General features: G+C 42.9%; 1 protein-coding gene across 1 annotated transcript in view; it reads right to left on the bottom strand.

Annotated features, from left to right (window-relative positions):
- The window catches only part of GLRA1 (glycine receptor alpha 1), a 63663-nt gene that overhangs the window by 28544 nt on the left and 15877 nt on the right, over window positions 1-19242 (bottom strand). The window contains exons 3-5 of the mRNA XM_037801562.1: window positions 5799-6022; window positions 2319-2401; window positions 1054-1191 (exon numbers count right to left, since the gene is read on the bottom strand). Coding sequence (XP_037657490.1) covers window positions 1054-1191; window positions 2319-2401; window positions 5799-6022 — 445 coding nt within the window. The remainder of the gene's footprint in view (window positions 1-1053; window positions 1192-2318; window positions 2402-5798; window positions 6023-19242) is intronic.

Genomic DNA, 19242 nt, shown 5'->3' on the forward strand with positions numbered 1-19242 from the left:
AAGAGCAAATGAGATAAAGAATGAGGAACTGCTGTGTAAACAACAAAGGGCTGTGCTATGTGAGGCTCAGTGGTGATCATCTGATTGATAGGGAGCTATTAGTCTCATGGCTGCTGTCAGAAGTACTGTTATCTCTGAGTTTCCACTTGTCCCAGGGATGAAGAGAGTATCTTTGGAGGTTCTGAGACATCTCCGAGGTCACCCAGAAAGGGGCAGCTGTTCCAGACAGACCAGAGCCCAGGCTGTCTGACATTTCACAGGTCCTTCTATTTCCATCAGCACCCACAATGGTTTCTTTCAATCCCTCTCCTTTACCTCCTCCTCTCCTTGGTTCTTATCACCAATATATTTCATGCCTACACTCATGCTTCCTATCCACCTTCCAGGTGGCATACCAATTGACTGAATTTCTTCCACAATGCTTCCATGAGCTCTTGCCCAGCCTGAGACAAGGCTTGCAAAGCCAGTCTTGATGGGGCCCAGATCATTTATGTATTAAATCATCCAAAAAATACTATGTGAGGCATGGGAGATAGAGTGTTGATCTACACAGTTGTGTTTTCCCCAACCTGTAGCTTATAGTCTAGTGGATTCTTTCCAACTTCACAATTTGCTAATCTTTAATCCTATCTCTCAGCAACATCTTGCTGAGGTCTGACCTGAGTATTTCCTTCTGTGTTTTTACCCTTCCAGAAATGCCTCTTTGGCAGAGACTGCTAGGTGGCTTCCCAATATCAGTTCTTCCCTTTTGCCTTGGGAATACGACCCCATTTTAGTCCTATTGGGTATATTGCTACCTGGAATACAGACTATAAATTCCCATCTTCCCTTATAATTAGTTGTGGCCTAAACTTAAGTTACTCACCCCAGGACTCACAGGAGAAAGTATCAGAGCCACTTTTTGGTTTCTCTGAACCACTAGATAGTAAATACAGAGCTGTGCCTATCCTGGGTACTTCATATGATCTATTGAATCATTGACTGAATGAATCTTTGAAATGACCTCTGGCCCTGGTTGGGGGGCATATGAGGTGGGTGGCCCCTTGTACCTACCTGTGTTGTAATGCTTGGTGCAGTATCTCAAGTCCTTCTCCTCCTTCAGGATAAACTGGGGGAGAGTTAGTCCATCTGCCACCTGCACAGCTCCCTGCTCCTGCCACTCAAAGATGAGGTCATTCATGGTGTATCCAACTGGGGTGGGATAGGTAGAGGGAGTAATTAGTACCCAGAGCACTTATGTAAAAGCATGTGGGTTAGGGTTAGGATCTCAATGGAAATCATGAGACCATGTTGCTTCCCTCCCTCCTCCCCACCCCCAAATGAGATTAGAACTGGCTTAATTACTTAGCTTCTCCTGTTGGCCCCACCCACTACCTCCATGGTTAAATGCAGTTGATATTAACTGTTTTTTGCTGCACATCATCCATATGAGTCTCCTCTTTTGCTTATAGCAGATGTTCCTCTGGGGAACACTCTATTGCATGCTCCCTTGGTGAGAGTAACAGTTGGAGGTCAAGGTGTGGGATGGTGCCTCAAGCTAGTCCAATCAGACTCTCTCTTCCCCAGGTCGTTGCCTCTTGAGTGAAGTGACAAGAGGTTCAGGACTGGTTGGTGCTGATTCTCCTTAGAGGTGATGCTCCAAGGAAATAGTCCGTTAGTTCTTGCTGCCTAAATCCACTTCCCTGGTTCCTGCCCTTTTAGCTTTTCCTTCCAGTCCATAAGTAACCCCTAGGTCCTTCCATTTAACTCCATTTTTAATTTAGATTGATTTCAGTGTTTGTCATAAAAAAAACTCAGCTACCCCATATGTTAAAATTCTAGTTTACATGTGATCTCCTCTAAAAAGCCTTCTTCACTACCCTCTCTGCTTCTCAACCAGAAACAAGCACACCTTCTGCCAAGAGAACATAATGTTTTGTACACCTAACCACACACTCACCACTTGCTGCCTTAGTTCAAGTTATTTGTACAGTCGTCTATCTCCCCTGGTTGAGGTGAGCATCCCTGTGAGTTCCAGGACCATGATTTATTGAAACTATTTCTTATATGATATTGTGAGGACATTCGCAAGGAATATGAACGTGTTTCTTTGGACAATGCTGCAGATTTCACAGCTTAGGCCTCAGTCTGACAATGTAAGGGGGGTAATAATATTTCTAATGAATTTTCTAAAAGCAAAGCCCCTCATCTAGTATTTTGGGCTATTACAGTAATCCCCTGGGGTCCAGCAGGTAGGAACAGCTGAGTGGGATTTTATCCCAGTCCTGTGGGTAAATGGGAACCTGATTCTTTCTAGAAGCCTGATGCAGGGGACTCACAGCTTTCCAGTTGCATGATACATGTCTGGACATCCATGGGGAAATTCTTCAAGTCCATGGGGCAGGCCAGCGTCAGAGTGATTCTGGGAAGAGAAGGGAGTTGAATGATGCTAGATCCACAAACCAGGGAGTCTCAGCCTACATTCTAATTACTGTCAGAAAAATCAATTGTCCAGGAGACGTCAAGGTCAGGGAACTAGTGTTTATTGAATATGTATTTCCATGTTCAGGATATGAAAATGGAGGCTCAGAGAGGCAAAGTACGTTGCCTAAGGTCACATAGGTCCCATGAAACTTCTGGGTTTCTTTGGAGTCTGGCTTCTAGATTCCTGAAGGCCTGGTGCTTCCCCCGCCCCCACACTTCTGCAGAGCCCTCAGGTACAACCAGGGCCTGAATGTTCAACTGAGCAGCAGCACCAGGTCTCAGGAATCCCCAGGCACCCTGGCAGCAGGTGCTGCAAGTGTTTCTTGGCTGCCTCTCTTCACAAACTAGGCTCATCAAAAGTTATTTCAAAGAGGCCCCCTGCCTTCTAGGTGTCCAGACACAGCTGATTCATGTCTGTGGGCTCATGCTGGAGTCGGTTGGGAAGTGGTGGGTGCCCCAGGCTTTTGGGCTGGTTGTTTAATTTGTATTGTTCAACTCTTGCAGAAGCCACAGCCTCAGAACCAAAGGGAGCCTTCTTAACAGAATCCAGGGCCAGCAGCTGAGGCTGGGATACAGGCTTCAGCTTGAAGGGCTTGGCCAACATCTGAGTGCCTGTTTCAGGGAACATAGAAGAAAGTCTCTCAGAGTCACAAGATCATCAAGCCGACTCCCTCATTTGACAGGTAAGGAAATGGGTGCAATGAGGGATAAGTAGGGGCTTGCCTAGGGTCACACAGCAATTTGATGGATCAGCAGGGATCAAAACCATGTTTCCCAGCCTTTGGATTCTGACTCCCAAAGGGGTCAGCTCATGTGCTTGCTGGCTGGCTCTCCAGCACTGCGCTCCTGAAAAGCCAGCCCTGATACCCTTAGTGGCACTGAGCTGCTGACACCTCAGCTGCACATGGTGAGGCACACAGTCCTGCATGAACTTTACCCCTGCAGCTCACACCACAGCTCTGGATGTGGGTCCCTTTAACCCTATAAGCATAAGGAGGAAGCAAGAGGAGAAGAAGGGAAGGGAGAGGGAGGGAAAAGAAGGCAGTGGGAGGAGGGGGCAAGTGAACACAGTTGAATTTCTGAAGATAAATGCTCCAAAGTGGGGCAGCTGTCACACCAGGTTAATTTCCTGAAGTTGAATGACCTTGGGACATCAGTTTCTGCTGATTTGTCCTTCTATCATGCTGCCCTGGGGCTTAGCTTCCCAGAGATATGAAACTAGCCTGGCAGCAGAAAAATCCAAGCAGGGTGACCCTCCCCACTCACCCCAGCCACTAGAACCTTGGTAGTCATTTCCTGAGCCTATCACCATCACCCTTCCAGTCCTGATGTGCACCGGTGCTGAGCCTTTCAGTCCTGATGTGCACTGGTGGTGGGGGAGTGCTCCAGGGTGAGGAAGGTCACATCGGTCTGGTGCCTCCTCTTCCCTACTGAAGTCCCTCAGGCTCATCTGCCCAGCCTGCTCCCAGGAGAGTGCTGAGTTCCACCACACCTGAGATAAGGACCTGCACAACCTCTCCTATGGGCCTGGGTACTTAAGTCTCATTTTTTAATGGAAAATAAAAAGACTTATTCCCCTGAGGAAGTAGGGGAGGGGAAGGATGAATCATGTAGGACCAGTGCTGTTTTTCAGCCCTTTGAAATAAAAACATTGTTCATTTGTAACCAAGAAGTTAGGATTTAAGGGATGATTATGATAACTGAATCATTATATAGATATTCTTTTTTACTTTCTGGTATATTAGAGTAGACAGAGGGAAATACCTGAAGTCTCTGAACTGTAACCCAGCTGCCTTGATCTCTGAAAATGATTGTATAGCCTTTATCTTGTGCCCTTGTGATTATAAAACCTTGTGACTAACCTTCACTTGTACCCTTTTATCTAGTTTTTTGACTTTGGAGTCTTGTGATCACTAAAGATAGCCCCTAATGTTTATTAATGAAGGGCCTTGGGTTAGCCCAGAACTAGCCCACCCCAAGTCCAAAGTTATCTTGATAACCAAAGCTGGGTCTAACCAAAATAGGCCCACCTGACTTGCACAGTAGCTGAGACTTTAACCTACAATCAACTATACTTCATTATAATACAAATCATGCCCACCATCATATTAAGGCCACCATTTTCTTACATATGTTCCGTGACTAAGCATGTGATCCATCTGCGCATGCTCAATAATTAGATCATCTCTAATTATATCACCTTGGGCCATTGTGTTCATTATCCTAAAATCTGCCCATCTTTTGATACTATAAAACTGTCAGAATTACTGCTGTTTGGGGAGACAGATTTTGGACTGATAGGCCATTTGCCCTCCTGCTTTGTGCTTAGCAATAAACACTTTCTCTCTCTGAAAACCCAATGTCCAGGAATTGGTCATTTGAGCACATCCGGCAAAGAATCCACTGCCTTGGTCTGGTAACACATTCATTAATTGAATAATTGAGTGCTTATTGAATGCCATGCAGAGTTCTTTAGGTTCTGAACAGTCATCAGATCCACACTAACATAGAGTCTAGGCTTAGCAGCTCACTAGCTGTGGGGACTTGGGTAAATTACTTAAACTTTCAGATCCTCACTTGTATAATCTGCAAAATGGTTATAATTAAACCTTCTTCATGGGGTTGTTAGGAAGATTGGAAATAATATATGTGAAGGGCCCATCCCAGTAAGTAAATTCTTAATGAGTGGTAGCTGTTATTTTTACATGTGTAAGTCCACTTCTTTACCTTAGGGACACTGGTTATTTTCCCCATGCCACTGGAAGGAAGCTGGGGATTATGGGAGGAGGGGTGGCTGGAGACTCTGGAAACTTTGTCCCCCCCCCCCCACTCCCCTGCCTGAGGAAGGGGTACCCAGCCTTCTAGACTACTGAGGAGCAAGAATGAGGGATAGAAAGTGCTAACAGAAGTGACAGAGCAGTCCTGGCTCATTACTTGTGGTCAGCACCGTCCACCTGGCAGGACCAGTTATTTCCTGAAGTTGCTGTGATTTCCCAGGCTTTGTGTTTTTGCTCCTGCTGTTGGTTATCATCTTTGAGTACCCTTTTCTCACCTTATTTTCTTGAAATGCTGGATAACCTCAGGGGCCTAACTTAAACCCAACCTTCTCCAGGGAAGGTCTCTTGTTCTAATTAACTGCTCCCTCCTTCGACTTTCTATAGTATTTTATTCTTACTTGCCGAATGCTGGTTACAGAGCTGGGCCTGCCTGAAGGCAGATGTGTTGGGCCAGAGCCTCTTCATGGCTGTTTGGCCCCCTTCTCAGAGTCTGTTCCCGAAGGCAATGGGGCAAGGCCTGTTCTGAGGATGAAGGGGGAGACCCTGCACAGAACTCACCTGATGCTGTAGAGGACATTTCCATTCCTGGAGATCCTCAGCAGTTTGTTGTCTGTGGTGATCTCATGGAAGTGGGCCCCCTTCTCATTGGCGAAGAACAGGTCAGGTTTCCAGATGGAATCCAACATGGATGGGTCTAGGTCCAGAGAATCGTCGGGGTATTCATTGTACGCCAGCCGGGGGTCGTTCCACTGCTGCCGCAGGAAGATGTTGACCCTATAATCCTACAGCCAGGAGGTGGAGACAGGGTGAGGTCCTGGGATGTCAACTTTTGATCAGTACTCCCCAAAACCCCTTCTGGAAGATATTATTAGAGGGTGCTGTGCATCTTACATGGGGGATTGGGGTGAGAATCACAATTAACCTTGATAACTCCTCAAATGCCCCTTAAAGTGCATTTAACTCTGAATTGAGGTTACTTAAATGTTGTTCTTTCTTTTGAAAGATTAAAAATAGAGAAAAATTCAAAGACTGATGTAAGAAATCCCTGTTTTCACCACCCTGTTAACGTTTTGCCATGTTTTCTTCATTTTTTAAGATAAAAAAATAAAACATTACAGATGGATTAAAGTCCCCCTTTTATCATCTACCCCGTCTGTGAAGTAATTCATACACATACCAGGGTCCCAGAGTCAAGGTCCAGAAGGACTGAAGGAACAAAAGGCAAGACAAAAGCTGATGTCTGAGCATTCAAACTATTCTGTCTAAAGAGAACAATTGACTTCCTAACAGTGATGGAAGAATGGAAGGGGAATTCTGTCCAGTAACTGCTTGTCCCAGTGTTCACATATCATGTTGTTTTAATACCAATTCTCTATAACCTTCATGTGTGTTAATAGTTTGGGGACAATTAATACTAAACTCAATTCTAAACTCAGTGCTAAGTTAAATACTTCTCTGATGGGACTGTAGTGTAGTCATTCCACCGAAAAAGGATTCATGGATTAAATGACTTAGGGAAATGCAAGATTAAACTAAATGGAACAGGTTTCTTTACTGCCGGATTTCTCAGAGACCTTAATATGCTAGCAAGTTCTCTGACTCTCCCAAGAGGGAAATACGATATGCAGCATTTCCCTGATTTATTTTGATTATGGAACTCTTATTTTGTGCATGATACTCAACTTCTACGGAACATAGATCGGGAATGCTGTCCTAGTCAAACTTCCTCCACCCCCCCCTCCCCCCAAAGATGGAGAAAGTGAAGTCTAGAGGGAATTGAGACTGGCCAGTGCCACTCTGCAAAGTCATGGGCAGGGTGGATTCTGGAACCCAAGTGTCTTGACTCCTAGCTGAGGGTTTGTTCAATTGCCCCTACTGATCAGAGGAACCGAAAGAGTCTGTTCGGTTGCCATTCACAGCTGGAGAAGCAAAATAATCATGTGGGTAGGTCTCAATGGCAGGAAACTAGGTAATACAGCTAAGTAATATTTCTATTAAGAAAAGTTGTTTTTTTTTTCTTTTAGTTTTGTTGGAGAGGGATAGTAAGCCTGGGGTCCATGAAGGTTATGACATTGCAAGTAGAATTTGGGGTATATTTGTGTTGTCCTGAAAAGGCCTATAGCTATCTATGTTGGATTCCCAAAAAAGGTCTATGGTTCCCCAAAAGAATAATTACCCCAGCTCAAGTCCAACTTTAAATGCTTTCCTTCAAGGATCATCTCCACACATGAGGACCTGCTATTGTTATTTCCCTGAGGGTGCTGGATAAATGAGGTCATACTCTATTTCATTTTGGGATGCTACTTCTAAATCTTGATCTGTCACCAGCAGAGAGGAAGTAAAACACCCTCCCCATCCACCCAACTCCTTTATAGCACATGCCTCATTCAGTTTACCTACAAAAACATCCATAGCTTCATGAAATGTTCCAAGGTATTTTATAGGATTGTTCCATAAGTTCATTGAAGTCTCTCCATCCAGCCCCATAGAAAATGACATTTGGTCTCATAATCCCATGGCTTATAAATCTCCTGGTGGAGGGAGAATTCAGGCAAGGCCTGGATGTTGGCTCTTTGTATTTTCTGCTGGTAGTATTGGACAGCTTCCAGTTAGCCCCATCTAATCAGGGTGTTAGAAACAGTCTCTCTTTCTTCCTTGGATTTTTTTTTTTTTTTTTTTTTGAGGGCTAGAGGGTCCATATGAAGTATTTTATTTAACATCATGAGTTTCTGGTGTGAAATCCAGCTGAAGATTTTCCTAACTTGACTTTAGGATTGTTGTTTCCTCAGTGTAAGAATATTAATGCTAAGGAATGAGTGATCACTCTTCCTTGTATTTTTTTTTTTTTTCATTTTTATTGAGATTGTTCAGATACCATACAATTATCCAAAGATCCAAAGTGTACAATCACTTGCCCCTGGGTACCCTCATACAGCTGTGCATCCATCACACTTAATTTTTGTTCAATTTTTAGAAACTTTGCATTACTCCAGACAAGAAATAAAGTGAAAGATGAAAAAAGAAAAGAAAAGGAAACTCTAATCCTCCCCTATCCCTAACTAACCCCCCTAAATTGTTGACTCCTAGTATTGATATAGCACATTTGTTACTGTTTATGAAAAAATGTTGAAATACTACTAACTGCAGTATATAGTTTGTAATAGGTATATAGTTCTTCCCTAAATGTCCCTCTATTATTAACTTCTAATTGTATTGTCATACATTTGTTCTGGTTCATGAAGTGATTTCTAGTATTTGTACAGTTGATCATGGACATTGCCCACCATAGGATTCAGTTTTATACATTCCCATCTTTTGACCTCCAACTTTCCTTCTGGTGACATATATGACTCTGAGCTTCACCTTTCCACCTCATTCACACACCATTCGGCGCTGTTAGTTATTCTCACATCTTGCTACCAACACCCCTGTTCATTTCCAAACATTTAAGTTCATCCTAATTGAACATTCTGCTCATACTGAGCAACCACTCCCCATTCTTAAGCCTCGTCCTATATCTTGGTACCTTATATTTCATGTCTATGAATTTACATATTGTAATTAGTTCCTATCAGTGAGACCCTGCAATAATTGTCCTAATGTGTCTGGCTTATTTCACTCAGTATATTGCCCTCGAGGTTTTGTCATCAACCCATTTTTTTTTAATATGGTTTTGTTCACTCACCATACATTCCATCCCAAGTAAATAATCGATGGTTTTCTGCATGGTCATACATTTATGTGTTCACCATCTTCACCACTATCTATATAAGAGCATCTACATTTCTTCCACAAGGCAGGAGGGAGAGTCAAAGAAGGTAGAGAGGCAAAAGAAAGAGGAAAAAAAAAAATGACAGCTAGGAAGCAGCAAAAGGAAAAGTAACCTTAAATCAAAGTAGAATAAAGAATCAGACAATACTACCAATGTCAAGTGTCTAACATGCCTCCCCTATCCCCCCCCTCTTATCTGCATTCACCTTGGTATATCACCTTTGTTACATTAAAGGAAGCATAATACAATGATTCTATTAGTTACAGTCTCTAGTTTATGCTGATTGCATCCCTCCCCCAATGCCTCCGCATTTTTAACACCTTGCAAGGTTGACATTTGCTTGTTCTCCCTCGTAAAAGAACATATTTGTACATTTTATCACAATTGTTGAATACTCTAGATTTCACCAAGTTACACAGTCCCAGTCGTTATCGTTCCTCCTTTCTTGTGGTGTCTCACATGCTCCCCATCTTCCTCTCTCAACCGTATTCATAGTTACCTTTGTTCAGTGTACTTACATTGTTGTGCTACCATCTCCCAAAATTGTGTTCCAAACCACACACTCCTGTCTTCTATCACCCTGTAGTGCTCCCTTTAGTATTTCCTGTAGGGCAGGTGTCTTGTTCACAAAGTCTCTCATTGTCTGTTTGTCAAAAAATATTTTGAGCTCTCCCTCGTATTTGAAGGACAGCTTTGCTGGATACAGGATTCTTGGTTGGCGGTTTTTCTCTTTCAGTATCTTAAATATATCACACCACTTCCTTCTTGCCTCCATGGTTTCTGCTGAGAGATCTGCACATAGTCTTATTAAGCTTCCTTTGTATGTAATGGATCGCTTTTCTCTTGCTGCTTTCAGGATTCTCTCTTTGTCTTTGACATTTGATAATCTGATTATTAAGTGTCTTGGCGTAGGCCTCTTCATATCTCTTCTGTTTGGAGTACGCTGCGCTTCTTGGATCTGTAATTTTATGTCTTTCATAAGAGATGGGAAATTTTCATTAATTATTTCCTCTATTATTGCTTCTGCCCCCTTTCCCTTCTCTTCTCCTTCTGGGACACCAATGATACGTACATTATTGTACTTTGTTTCATCCTCGAGTTCCCGGAGACGTTGCTCATATTTTTTCATTCTTTTCTCCATCTGCTCCTTTGCGTGTAGGCTTTCAGGTGTTTTGTTCTACAGTTCCTGAGTGTTTTCTTCTGCCTCTTGAGATCTGCTGTTGTATGTTTCCATTGTGTCTTTCATCTCTTGTGTTGTGCCTTTCATTTCCATAAATTCTACTAGTTGTTTTTTTGAACTTTTGATTTCTGCCGTATACATGTCCAGTGCTTCCTTTATAGCCTCTATCTCTTTTGCAATATCTTCTCTAAACTTTTTGATTTGATTTAGCATTAGTTGTTTAAATTCCTGTATCTCAGCTGAAGTGTACGTTTGTTCCTTTGACTGGGCCATAACTTTGTTTTTCTTAGTGTAGGTTGCAGTTTTCTGTTGTCTGGGCATGGTTTCCTTGTTTATCCCAATCAGGTTTTCCCAGACCAGAACAGGCTCAGGTCCCAGAGGGAAGAAATACTCAGTATCTGGTTTCCCTGCAGGTGTGTCTTAGAAAATTGCTCCACCCTTTGATGCCTCGGGTCACTGTGCTTTTCTGCCCGGCAGGTGATGCCTGTTAGCCTATAATTCTTGACTGGTGTGAGGAGGTATGGCTGTGTTCCCCCAGGCTCTGGGGTCTGGTTCGGAATGGAAAGGGCCCCACCCCTTTCCTCCTAGAGAAGACAGACCCCTCAGGTGGAGGTCATCAGCATTTCAATAGCCTCGCTCTCTGCTTGTGGTGTCTCCACCCTTCCCAGAGTCACAGCCCTGGAAGCTTAAAATGACTGGGGCTTTCTCCACTGAGCCAAAAAAGAAACAGATAGTCCCCTTCAGACCCAGTCCAAGGCGACCCTCTGGCTCTCCCAGGTCAGTCGTCAGCCAATGCCTCTGTCTGTATTTTGGGGATGCGTACCTGTAGTGAGCAGTTCACACTCGCTACTTAAAACCCCAGTTGGAGCTCAGCTGAGCTGTATTCGCTTGCTGGGAGAGAGCTTCTCTGTGGCACCACGCGGCTCCACAGCTCGGGCTATGGGGGAGGGGGTCTCCCGACCTGGTTCCGCAGGTTTTACTTACAGATTTTATGCTGTGTTCTCGGGCATTCCTCCCAATTCAGGTTGATGTATGATGAATGGATGGTCTCGTTTGTCCCCCCACAGTTATTCTGGATTATTTACTAGTTGTTTCTGGTTTTTTGTAGTTGTTCCAGGGGGACTACTTAGCTTCCACTCCTCTCTATGCCGCCATCTTGCCCCTCCTCCTCTCTTCCTTGTATTTTATATGAAATGTGATGTGATGTGATGTGTGTGTGTGTGTGCGTGCGCACGTGCGCGTGATGGCAAAGTGCTGGGCAAGTCACATAGGAGCAAATAGACTATGAATTATTGGGCAGAAAAAGACTCTAGTCCCCAAACCCCAGCTGCACTTGTGATGTTCTTGCCAGTGACATGTCAAGCCCATTTATGTAGCTGGAAGGAAGAAGAGAAAGCGACATTTCTTAAAATGGTCTCTTAGGCACCAGGTGCTGTTCTAGATACTGTCACATACATTTAATCCTCAAGAAATCCTGTAAGATAGATATTCAGATACCCATGGTGAGGTTGAAGAAACTGAGTTTGGAAAGGTTGAGAAACGTGTCTAAGGTGCAGAGCTGGGACCAGAATCCACATCAGCCTAACCCTCTAGTGAGGTCTTGTTCGTTATTATGTCACGCAAGCGTTGGTAACCAATTCCGTGCTGAAATGCTCCCTCTCATCTCCTCTTAGCCTAGGTAAATTCAGCCTGCTCAGCTTAAGCCTTATGTCCTGTAGGAGGCTTGATGCTCATAGACTTCCTTGATCTTTTCCTTTTCTGATCTCCTAGCAAGACTGAGTCTCCAGAAACTTTAATTTAGCACTTCCTCATTGTGTGAGTCTTCTCTCCTCACTCAGTCAGTGCAGAATATGAACTACCCAATAGCATAGAGGAGGCAAAGTCAGACAATGTTGGAGCAGGAAGGGCTTCCTCATTTTATAGCTGTAGAGACCTAGACCCAGGGAGGGAAGGTATTTTCTAAGGGCCCACAGCAATTCTGTAATGGACCTGGGATTAGAACTGGATTTGCTTCTCTGGGCCTCACAGTTAAAAGAAGGAATTAGTCTAGATGTCCCTACAAACCCTTCCAAATTTAATGGCTAATTAAAATAGTTTTTTTTTTTTTCAACAATATTTTACTGAGCATTTACGAAGTGCCAGGGAATCTACTGAGAACAAGAAAGACACTTATGTGGTCGTAGAGCTCACCATCCTGAGATAAGGGCTCTGAGAGGAGGTTAGTACAGGGTGCTGAGGGAACAGAGGATTGGTTCCCCATCTAGACATGGGGTGGTGGTCAGGGAAGGCTCCAAGAAGAAGTGAGTTTGAGGTGGTACGAAATCTGGTTGAAACAAAGAGGAAAAGCATTTTGGGCAGGTGGAACATCCTATGTGAAAGCCTAGAGGCAAAGCAAGAGCGTGGCACTTTGGGAAGAATCACAAGTAAATAGCAAGGGAGGGACTGGGAGGAGGCAAGCAGGGCCTTGCAAGACATAGTGAAGAATTTGGACTTCATCCTGAGGGTAATATGGGGACTGTGAACAGTTTTATGTAGGGAAGGAACATTATTATATGTGCTTTTTATTACTGATATTTTAAAAATATTTGTTCTTATTACAGAAAATAAGGCATGTTGATTATAAAAATACTAAAGTACATCATCTAAAAGAGGAAAAACAAAATAAAAACCATAGGGTCTAATTATGAAATGGCTAATGCAAATTTAGAACAGGAGACCTGGAGAATGTATCTTGGTATCCTCAGGCAGCCTAACTCACTGCCCACAAGTTGCCACCATTGATTTTCTCCTCCCTTGTTGATAAACAGCGTGGGGAATGCAGTTCAGATGGGATCAATGTAGTTGGTGTAATAGGCTGAAAACTAAATGCTGTTTTGCTTACTCAGCCCTACAGTTACATGGGGTGGTGTTTGACATGCTGAGGAGCTGTGTTTAGGCTCTGGGGCCAGAGGACCAACATTTGAACTTCCCCACCCTAGAACTTCAAGCCAGCGTCCAGTGGTTGGCTTCTTGTTCTCAACCCCTCAAGGGTGGACCATCCATTCCTGAGGTGGGAGGGATTTCATCTCACTCAGCAGTCTTTAGCTTCACCTCACCCACGCTGCCTCTGAAATTCCCTGACGGCCTGGTTTCTGGTAACTGGGCAACTGCTTTGCTTATAAGGCCAAGGTAGAGCATCAACTCATTCATTCATTCATTCTCTCATTCGACATTTATTGAGGGCCTCCTGTGTGCCACCTGCAGTTGGAAATGCCCCCATGCCCAACCCATTGTGTCTAATTTCAAATTCTAATGTCTCCCAATAAACTCGTTTAAACTCAGAATTGTGAAATAGAAAGCATGATATGCTTTAGTAGCGAAGGTTGTGTGTGTGTTTGTGTGTGTATCAATGTGTATGTGTGTTGGGAAGAGGTGTGGAGGGCAAGAGATGTCAGACTGTGGAGGGCAGTCAGAACCAAGGAACATTGCCCAAGAGGTAGACAAAAGGATCAGGCCCTCCAACCTTTCTAAGTCTCAGCATTCCAGCTCTCAAATGGGTAGGTATCTCTTCTCTAAAATCAATTCAACTCTATAAGCATGTATCAGGCAGAGCAGGGGTACAGGGATGGTGCAGACACAAGGTCTTGGTTTCTACTCTTACAGAACTCAAATTATCTAGCAAAAAATGCAAGATAAGGACACAAATATTTATGATAGGAAGCTGAAAGAGATAAGGGCCATAAGAGGTTCTAACAAATACGTATTTAGAAGTCAGAGAGATTACTTCTAGTCAGAGCAGGTGAATCTGGAGAAACTTTTGGAAAGAAGATGGCATTTGAGATGGGCCCCTTAGTTTATTTCATCCTCCTGAGGTCAGCATCTCTGGATCTGGTATTGTTCTGAGTTATGCAAAGGAGACCAGTACGTATAAGGACAGAGGACATACGTGAGGAGTATGGGCTTGGGGCAGGACATGAAGACAAGGGTATTTATGGTTAGACTGTGTGGAGTTGAGGGCAAAAGGAATCTCATGTAGAAGGACTAGCACAAGCAAAGGTGTATAGGCAGAAGCATTCAAACAGTTCAGTTTAGGTTAACCACTAGCAGCATAAATGATAAAAGTTCCCCCTTTTTGAGGGCCTACTGTATGCCAAGCCTTGTACTAAGCACACCACACACTTCTGCTCATTTCGTCTTTAAGAAAAACCCATGACATATGCATTTTCAACCCAATTTTATAGAAGAAGGAGGCTCAGGGAGGTTAAATAACATGTCCAAATTCACACAGTGAACAGAGGGGCTGGAATTTGAACCTGGTCTGTCTGATTATAAAGCTCATACTCCCACTGAAGACCTAGGCAGGGGAGCAATATGAACACAGTTTGGCTTCAGAAAGATCAGTGTGCAGGAGAAACCACGAGGTATTGGAAGTGAGAAAATTCAGGTATGGGTGACCTCTTTGAGACTGCTGCGACAGTCCAATTGAGAGGTAAGGAGGGTTGGAACTAAAATGGTAGGAATGGTGAGTAGGGGTAGATGAGAGAATTGCAGTTCTTTATCATCATCATCATCATCATTTTCATCATCAAATATTATAGTCTTTGAGGTTCCTTCTGTCTCAACTCCTTCATTTTACAGATGGCTCAGAGAGGGAAAGGGCTACCCAGTGCCACACAGCACATCAGTGACTAAGGTGAGATTTGCATGCAGGAATTTTGACGCAATTTCTTACACACATTGTACACCTCTGAGGACAGCCCCAGGGCCAGGAGGAAGAGAACTAAGTTGGATGTGCCAACGGGCAGGCAGCACTGTGGATGCTTAGCTCTCCCTGGAGAAGCTCGGATATTGTCTCGGCTCTAGACAGGGCTTGGGATTAGGATGCACAAGAGCTGGACCGGTTTGCTGAGGACAAGGGGCTGGGGGCCCAGGGCCCTTTCAGAGTAGGGGTGCCCAGGCTTGGATTATGAGGAGCTGTTTTCTCTCCCACCTGCTGCTGTTCTTCTCAAGCACATTCCCAGACCTCTGAGAAGTGCTGAGGAACCAACGAGTCATAGGTGTTGCCTGCAAATGTGAGATGGGTGAGCCCTGAGAGAGTGTGTACCTGGCTCAGCTGGCACATGAAGGTTTACTAAACCCTTGCTGAATGCCAGGTATGTGCTATATGCTTCATGTGAACCCTTTCACTCATTTCTCACAGGGACACCATTTTACTGACAAACTGAGGCCTGGGGATAGTAAGTGCTTTGTCTAAACTTAGTGACAGAACTGAGACTCAGGGCGAGGTCTGTCTGACTCAAAAATCCTATCCTCTTAGGTATAGACTGTTGGCTCCTCCTATTAATATCTAACATTTATTTACTGCATTTTACTTTTCAAAGCATCCTCACATTAGATTTTATTCTAAGGCTTGGTATGGAAGAAATTATCCTCATTGGACAGATATGGGAACTCAAGCCCCAAAAGCTCAATTTCCCACGACTAGTTACTGGTAGATCCAGAACTGATAATAACAGCGCAAATAATAATAATATATTGAGACTTTACCACATGCAAGGAACGATGCTAAGAGCTTTATGTGTGTTATTTTATCTTCAGAATAACCCTGAGACACAGGTTCTATTATTATTCTCATTTTACAGATAGGTAAATCAAGGAACACAACAATTAAAGTACCTTTCCTGACATTCCACAGCTAGTATGTGACAAAGCTGGAGGTTAATGCCAGAGCCCCAGCATCTCACCACCAGGCTCTCCCAGGATTGCTCTAAGTAACAGTTCCATGACCCTTCAATGCCATCAGATACTGCCTCTGGCTGCTGTTATGTTCCTGTTGGCTTGTAGAGGCCCACCGGTGACAGGAAGTATTAAAAAGGTTAAAGGACAAAAGCTTCAGCCCCAGGTCGTGCAGTCCACTCATTCCTGATTTGACCCTTGGATTTGACCCATTGTCTGCCCTATACTCAAGCCCAGCTCTGGCAGACTCCCTGCATCCCTGACCCATTGCCTCCTTGGCTTCAGATGTCTGCATTGTGACTTAACCTCTCCTAAGTCATCACCCTGCCTGGTGCAGTCTCATCTGGATATCACACAATCAGAGCAGCACTTGTAAAGAACTGTAAATAGTTTGGACCAGTGAAGCTGAGCATCTTTGTTTGTCTGTAGGGAATCATTAAAGCTCAGCATGAGTTTAATAATTACATAAAAATGTTAACATTAGCTACTTTTATTGGACATATAACATTTGCTAGAACTATATATATGGTATTGCTAAACCTTTCATCAACCCAACATACTGGTTTTTATTATATTCATTTGACAGGAGAGGAGACTGAAATCCGGAGAGGTTAAAGAGAGATTAAGTGTCTTGCCCAAGGTCACACGGCTAGCAGATGCTAGAGCAAGGATATGAACCCAGGATCTGGCCCTCAATTTCATACTCTTGACAATTTCGTGCTACCTCTCTATTTCCTTTTTTTTTTTTAACCAAGTTTCTAGATGGGTAGATAAAAGAATTATAGTAGACACAGTATACTGAGACTCCACTGAACCCATGTGATGGGATGGCTTGTAATTATTTTATAGTCAGTATCAGGTGGATAACTTTGGAATGGGACATTAAACAGTGAGGTGGATTCATATCTGGTTGCCAAAGGGTGCACATTGAAGGGTGGATATTAACCTGGAAAGAGAAAGAGGACAGTGTTGGCAGTCACAGGGCACAATAGTGAGGCAAACCACCAACAAACTTGGAAATATGGGGAATAAGATTGTCTTCTGAGAGTTAAACCAATGGAGGTGAATATGTGATAGAGGAGATTGGCGACTGCCAAGCACCAATCACAATGACCCATGGGTAATCTCAATGATTTAGGCCATGCCTTGTTTAGAAAACTGTTTTATAAACATATGGGAACATTCAGTCTGGAGTATACAAAAGGGCAGTTCAAGGAGCAGGAATCTGGTAGTTAATCTAGGATGATCCAGGGGATGGGGGCACTTTATTTGGGGGAACTCCCAACTTTATTGTTGCTTGAAAGAGGCTTTTGTAGGGTGAAGTTAGAATAGTTCCTTAGACCTCTCTGCATCCCTTTCCTCCAATTCCAGGTATGTCAAAAGCAGCCTTCTGATTGGCTTCCCAGGTATTCGGGTAGTGGCAAGGGGATGCTTTCATAGAGGATATGAACATTTTTATTCCACTGAAATCTGCATTGCAAATTAAAATTACTTGGCAGTCTGATTTACCCACTTCAGTCATTTATGGGCTTGACCATCGCGAGTCAGACTTTTTAGATCTGATCTGGCCAGATCCTAAGGCTGTCATAAATTCACTATTGTGATGCCACCCTGAGTGGTGTATTAAGAGAGAGTCACTGAGAAAATGGTACCAAGGCTGTTTATAACCCCATTTTCTGCCTAGAACAGATTCTAATACTGTTTCTCAGGGCTCTGTCCTGGGCCATCTCTTAGTCTTCAGTTTACCAAGTCATTGTGGAGTGTTGAGCCATATCTAGCTGAAAGATATTCAGTCGAGTTTCTTCTGCATCTCCCCAAACACAAGAGTATAAGACGTGACCAAGCATCCAGCTGTGTGGAAAAGACTGAAGGTGTAATGGGGGGAGAAAAGATATCCCCCACAATAGCAACAAACCTCACAAAATATCTAGGAATAAACCTAAAAAGAAATGTGCAAGACCTCTATATTTAAAAAAGAAACTTTGAAACTTTACTGAAAGGCATAAAGGAATACCTATATAAATGAAGAGACATACCATGTTTAGAAAAATAATGTAAAGATAACAATTCTTCCCAAATTAGTATATAAATTCAATGCAATCCCAATCAAAATCTAAAGGAATTTTTTGATAGACCTCAACAAACTGATTCTAAAGTTCATACGATAGAGAAAGGTCAAGAAAACCTTGCAAAAGAAGAACAATAACAGAGCTTTCTCTACCATAGAAATATAACATCAGGGCTAATAATGAAAACAGTGTGATATTGGTGCAGAAATAGACACACAGAGCAGTGGAGACTAGAGACTGAGACTAGAAACAGATCTACATATTTATGGGAATTTAGCTCCCAATTGGCAGAGAAAGAATGGCTCTTTAATAATTGGTATTGGAATAATTTCTTTGTAATCACAAAAAAATTAGAGTTAAACCACCACCAAATACTTCATAGAAAACTTAACTCTAAACTGACTCAGTTAATACCTGTAAAAAAATATTATTAATTCACTAGGAATCTGGGGAGTACATATTAAAAATGACAGCCCTTTGATGAAAATAACAAAGCTTGATAATATCTTGAGTTGGCAAGGATGAAGAGAAATGAATACTATTGTGGAGAGTGTAAATTATTGAAGCATTTTTGGAAGGGAGCTGGGCAATATCTGTCAGAAAGTACGTGTCCTTTGATAAAACAGTTCCACTTCTGGAATGTATCTTAAGGAAATGCACAAAGATTTAGGTACAAGAATGTTCATTGTGGCATTGTTTGTAATAGTGAAAAGGAGGATAAGCCTAAAGGTCACTCAGGAGAAGAGTGGTTAAATATTCATGTCATGGAATTTTGCACGGGGTCCTGAAGGCTGGAAATAAAGACAATATCATTTTGTCATGTGTTGAATATGATATTAATAAACAACCTATTATATATTCATCCATGTTTCTAAATTTGGTGGTATGTAGAGAGTTAAAAAGAATGAAATCAACCTATATGTAGGGATGTGGAGAGATTCCATACCATGGTGGAAGCAATAAAAGCAAATTGTCTATTCCTATTTACACAAAAACATATTTATGTACATAAATGTATGTGCAGTCAAGGAAAGACTTGGGGTGATCGCTAAATTGTTTATTTGTAGCAGTAAACTCAGGATAGGACAATGGGAGTAAGAGAGGGCAAAGCAGGGAGCGTTCCTATTCTCCCTCTTTGGACTAATTACAAAAGCTTGTTTTCATGTATTATTTGTGTATTTTTTTTTTATTTTAACAAAGCAGTTCCAGACTTTTGTTGTCCATAAGCATACTGTGCGTCAGCCTTGTGACACGGCCGCTGACGTT

Source organism: Choloepus didactylus, chromosome 13 (genome assembly GCF_015220235.1).
Source record: "Choloepus didactylus isolate mChoDid1 chromosome 13, mChoDid1.pri, whole genome shotgun sequence".
In the NCBI taxonomy this organism is placed as follows: Eukaryota; Metazoa; Chordata; class Mammalia; order Pilosa; family Megalonychidae; genus Choloepus; species Choloepus didactylus.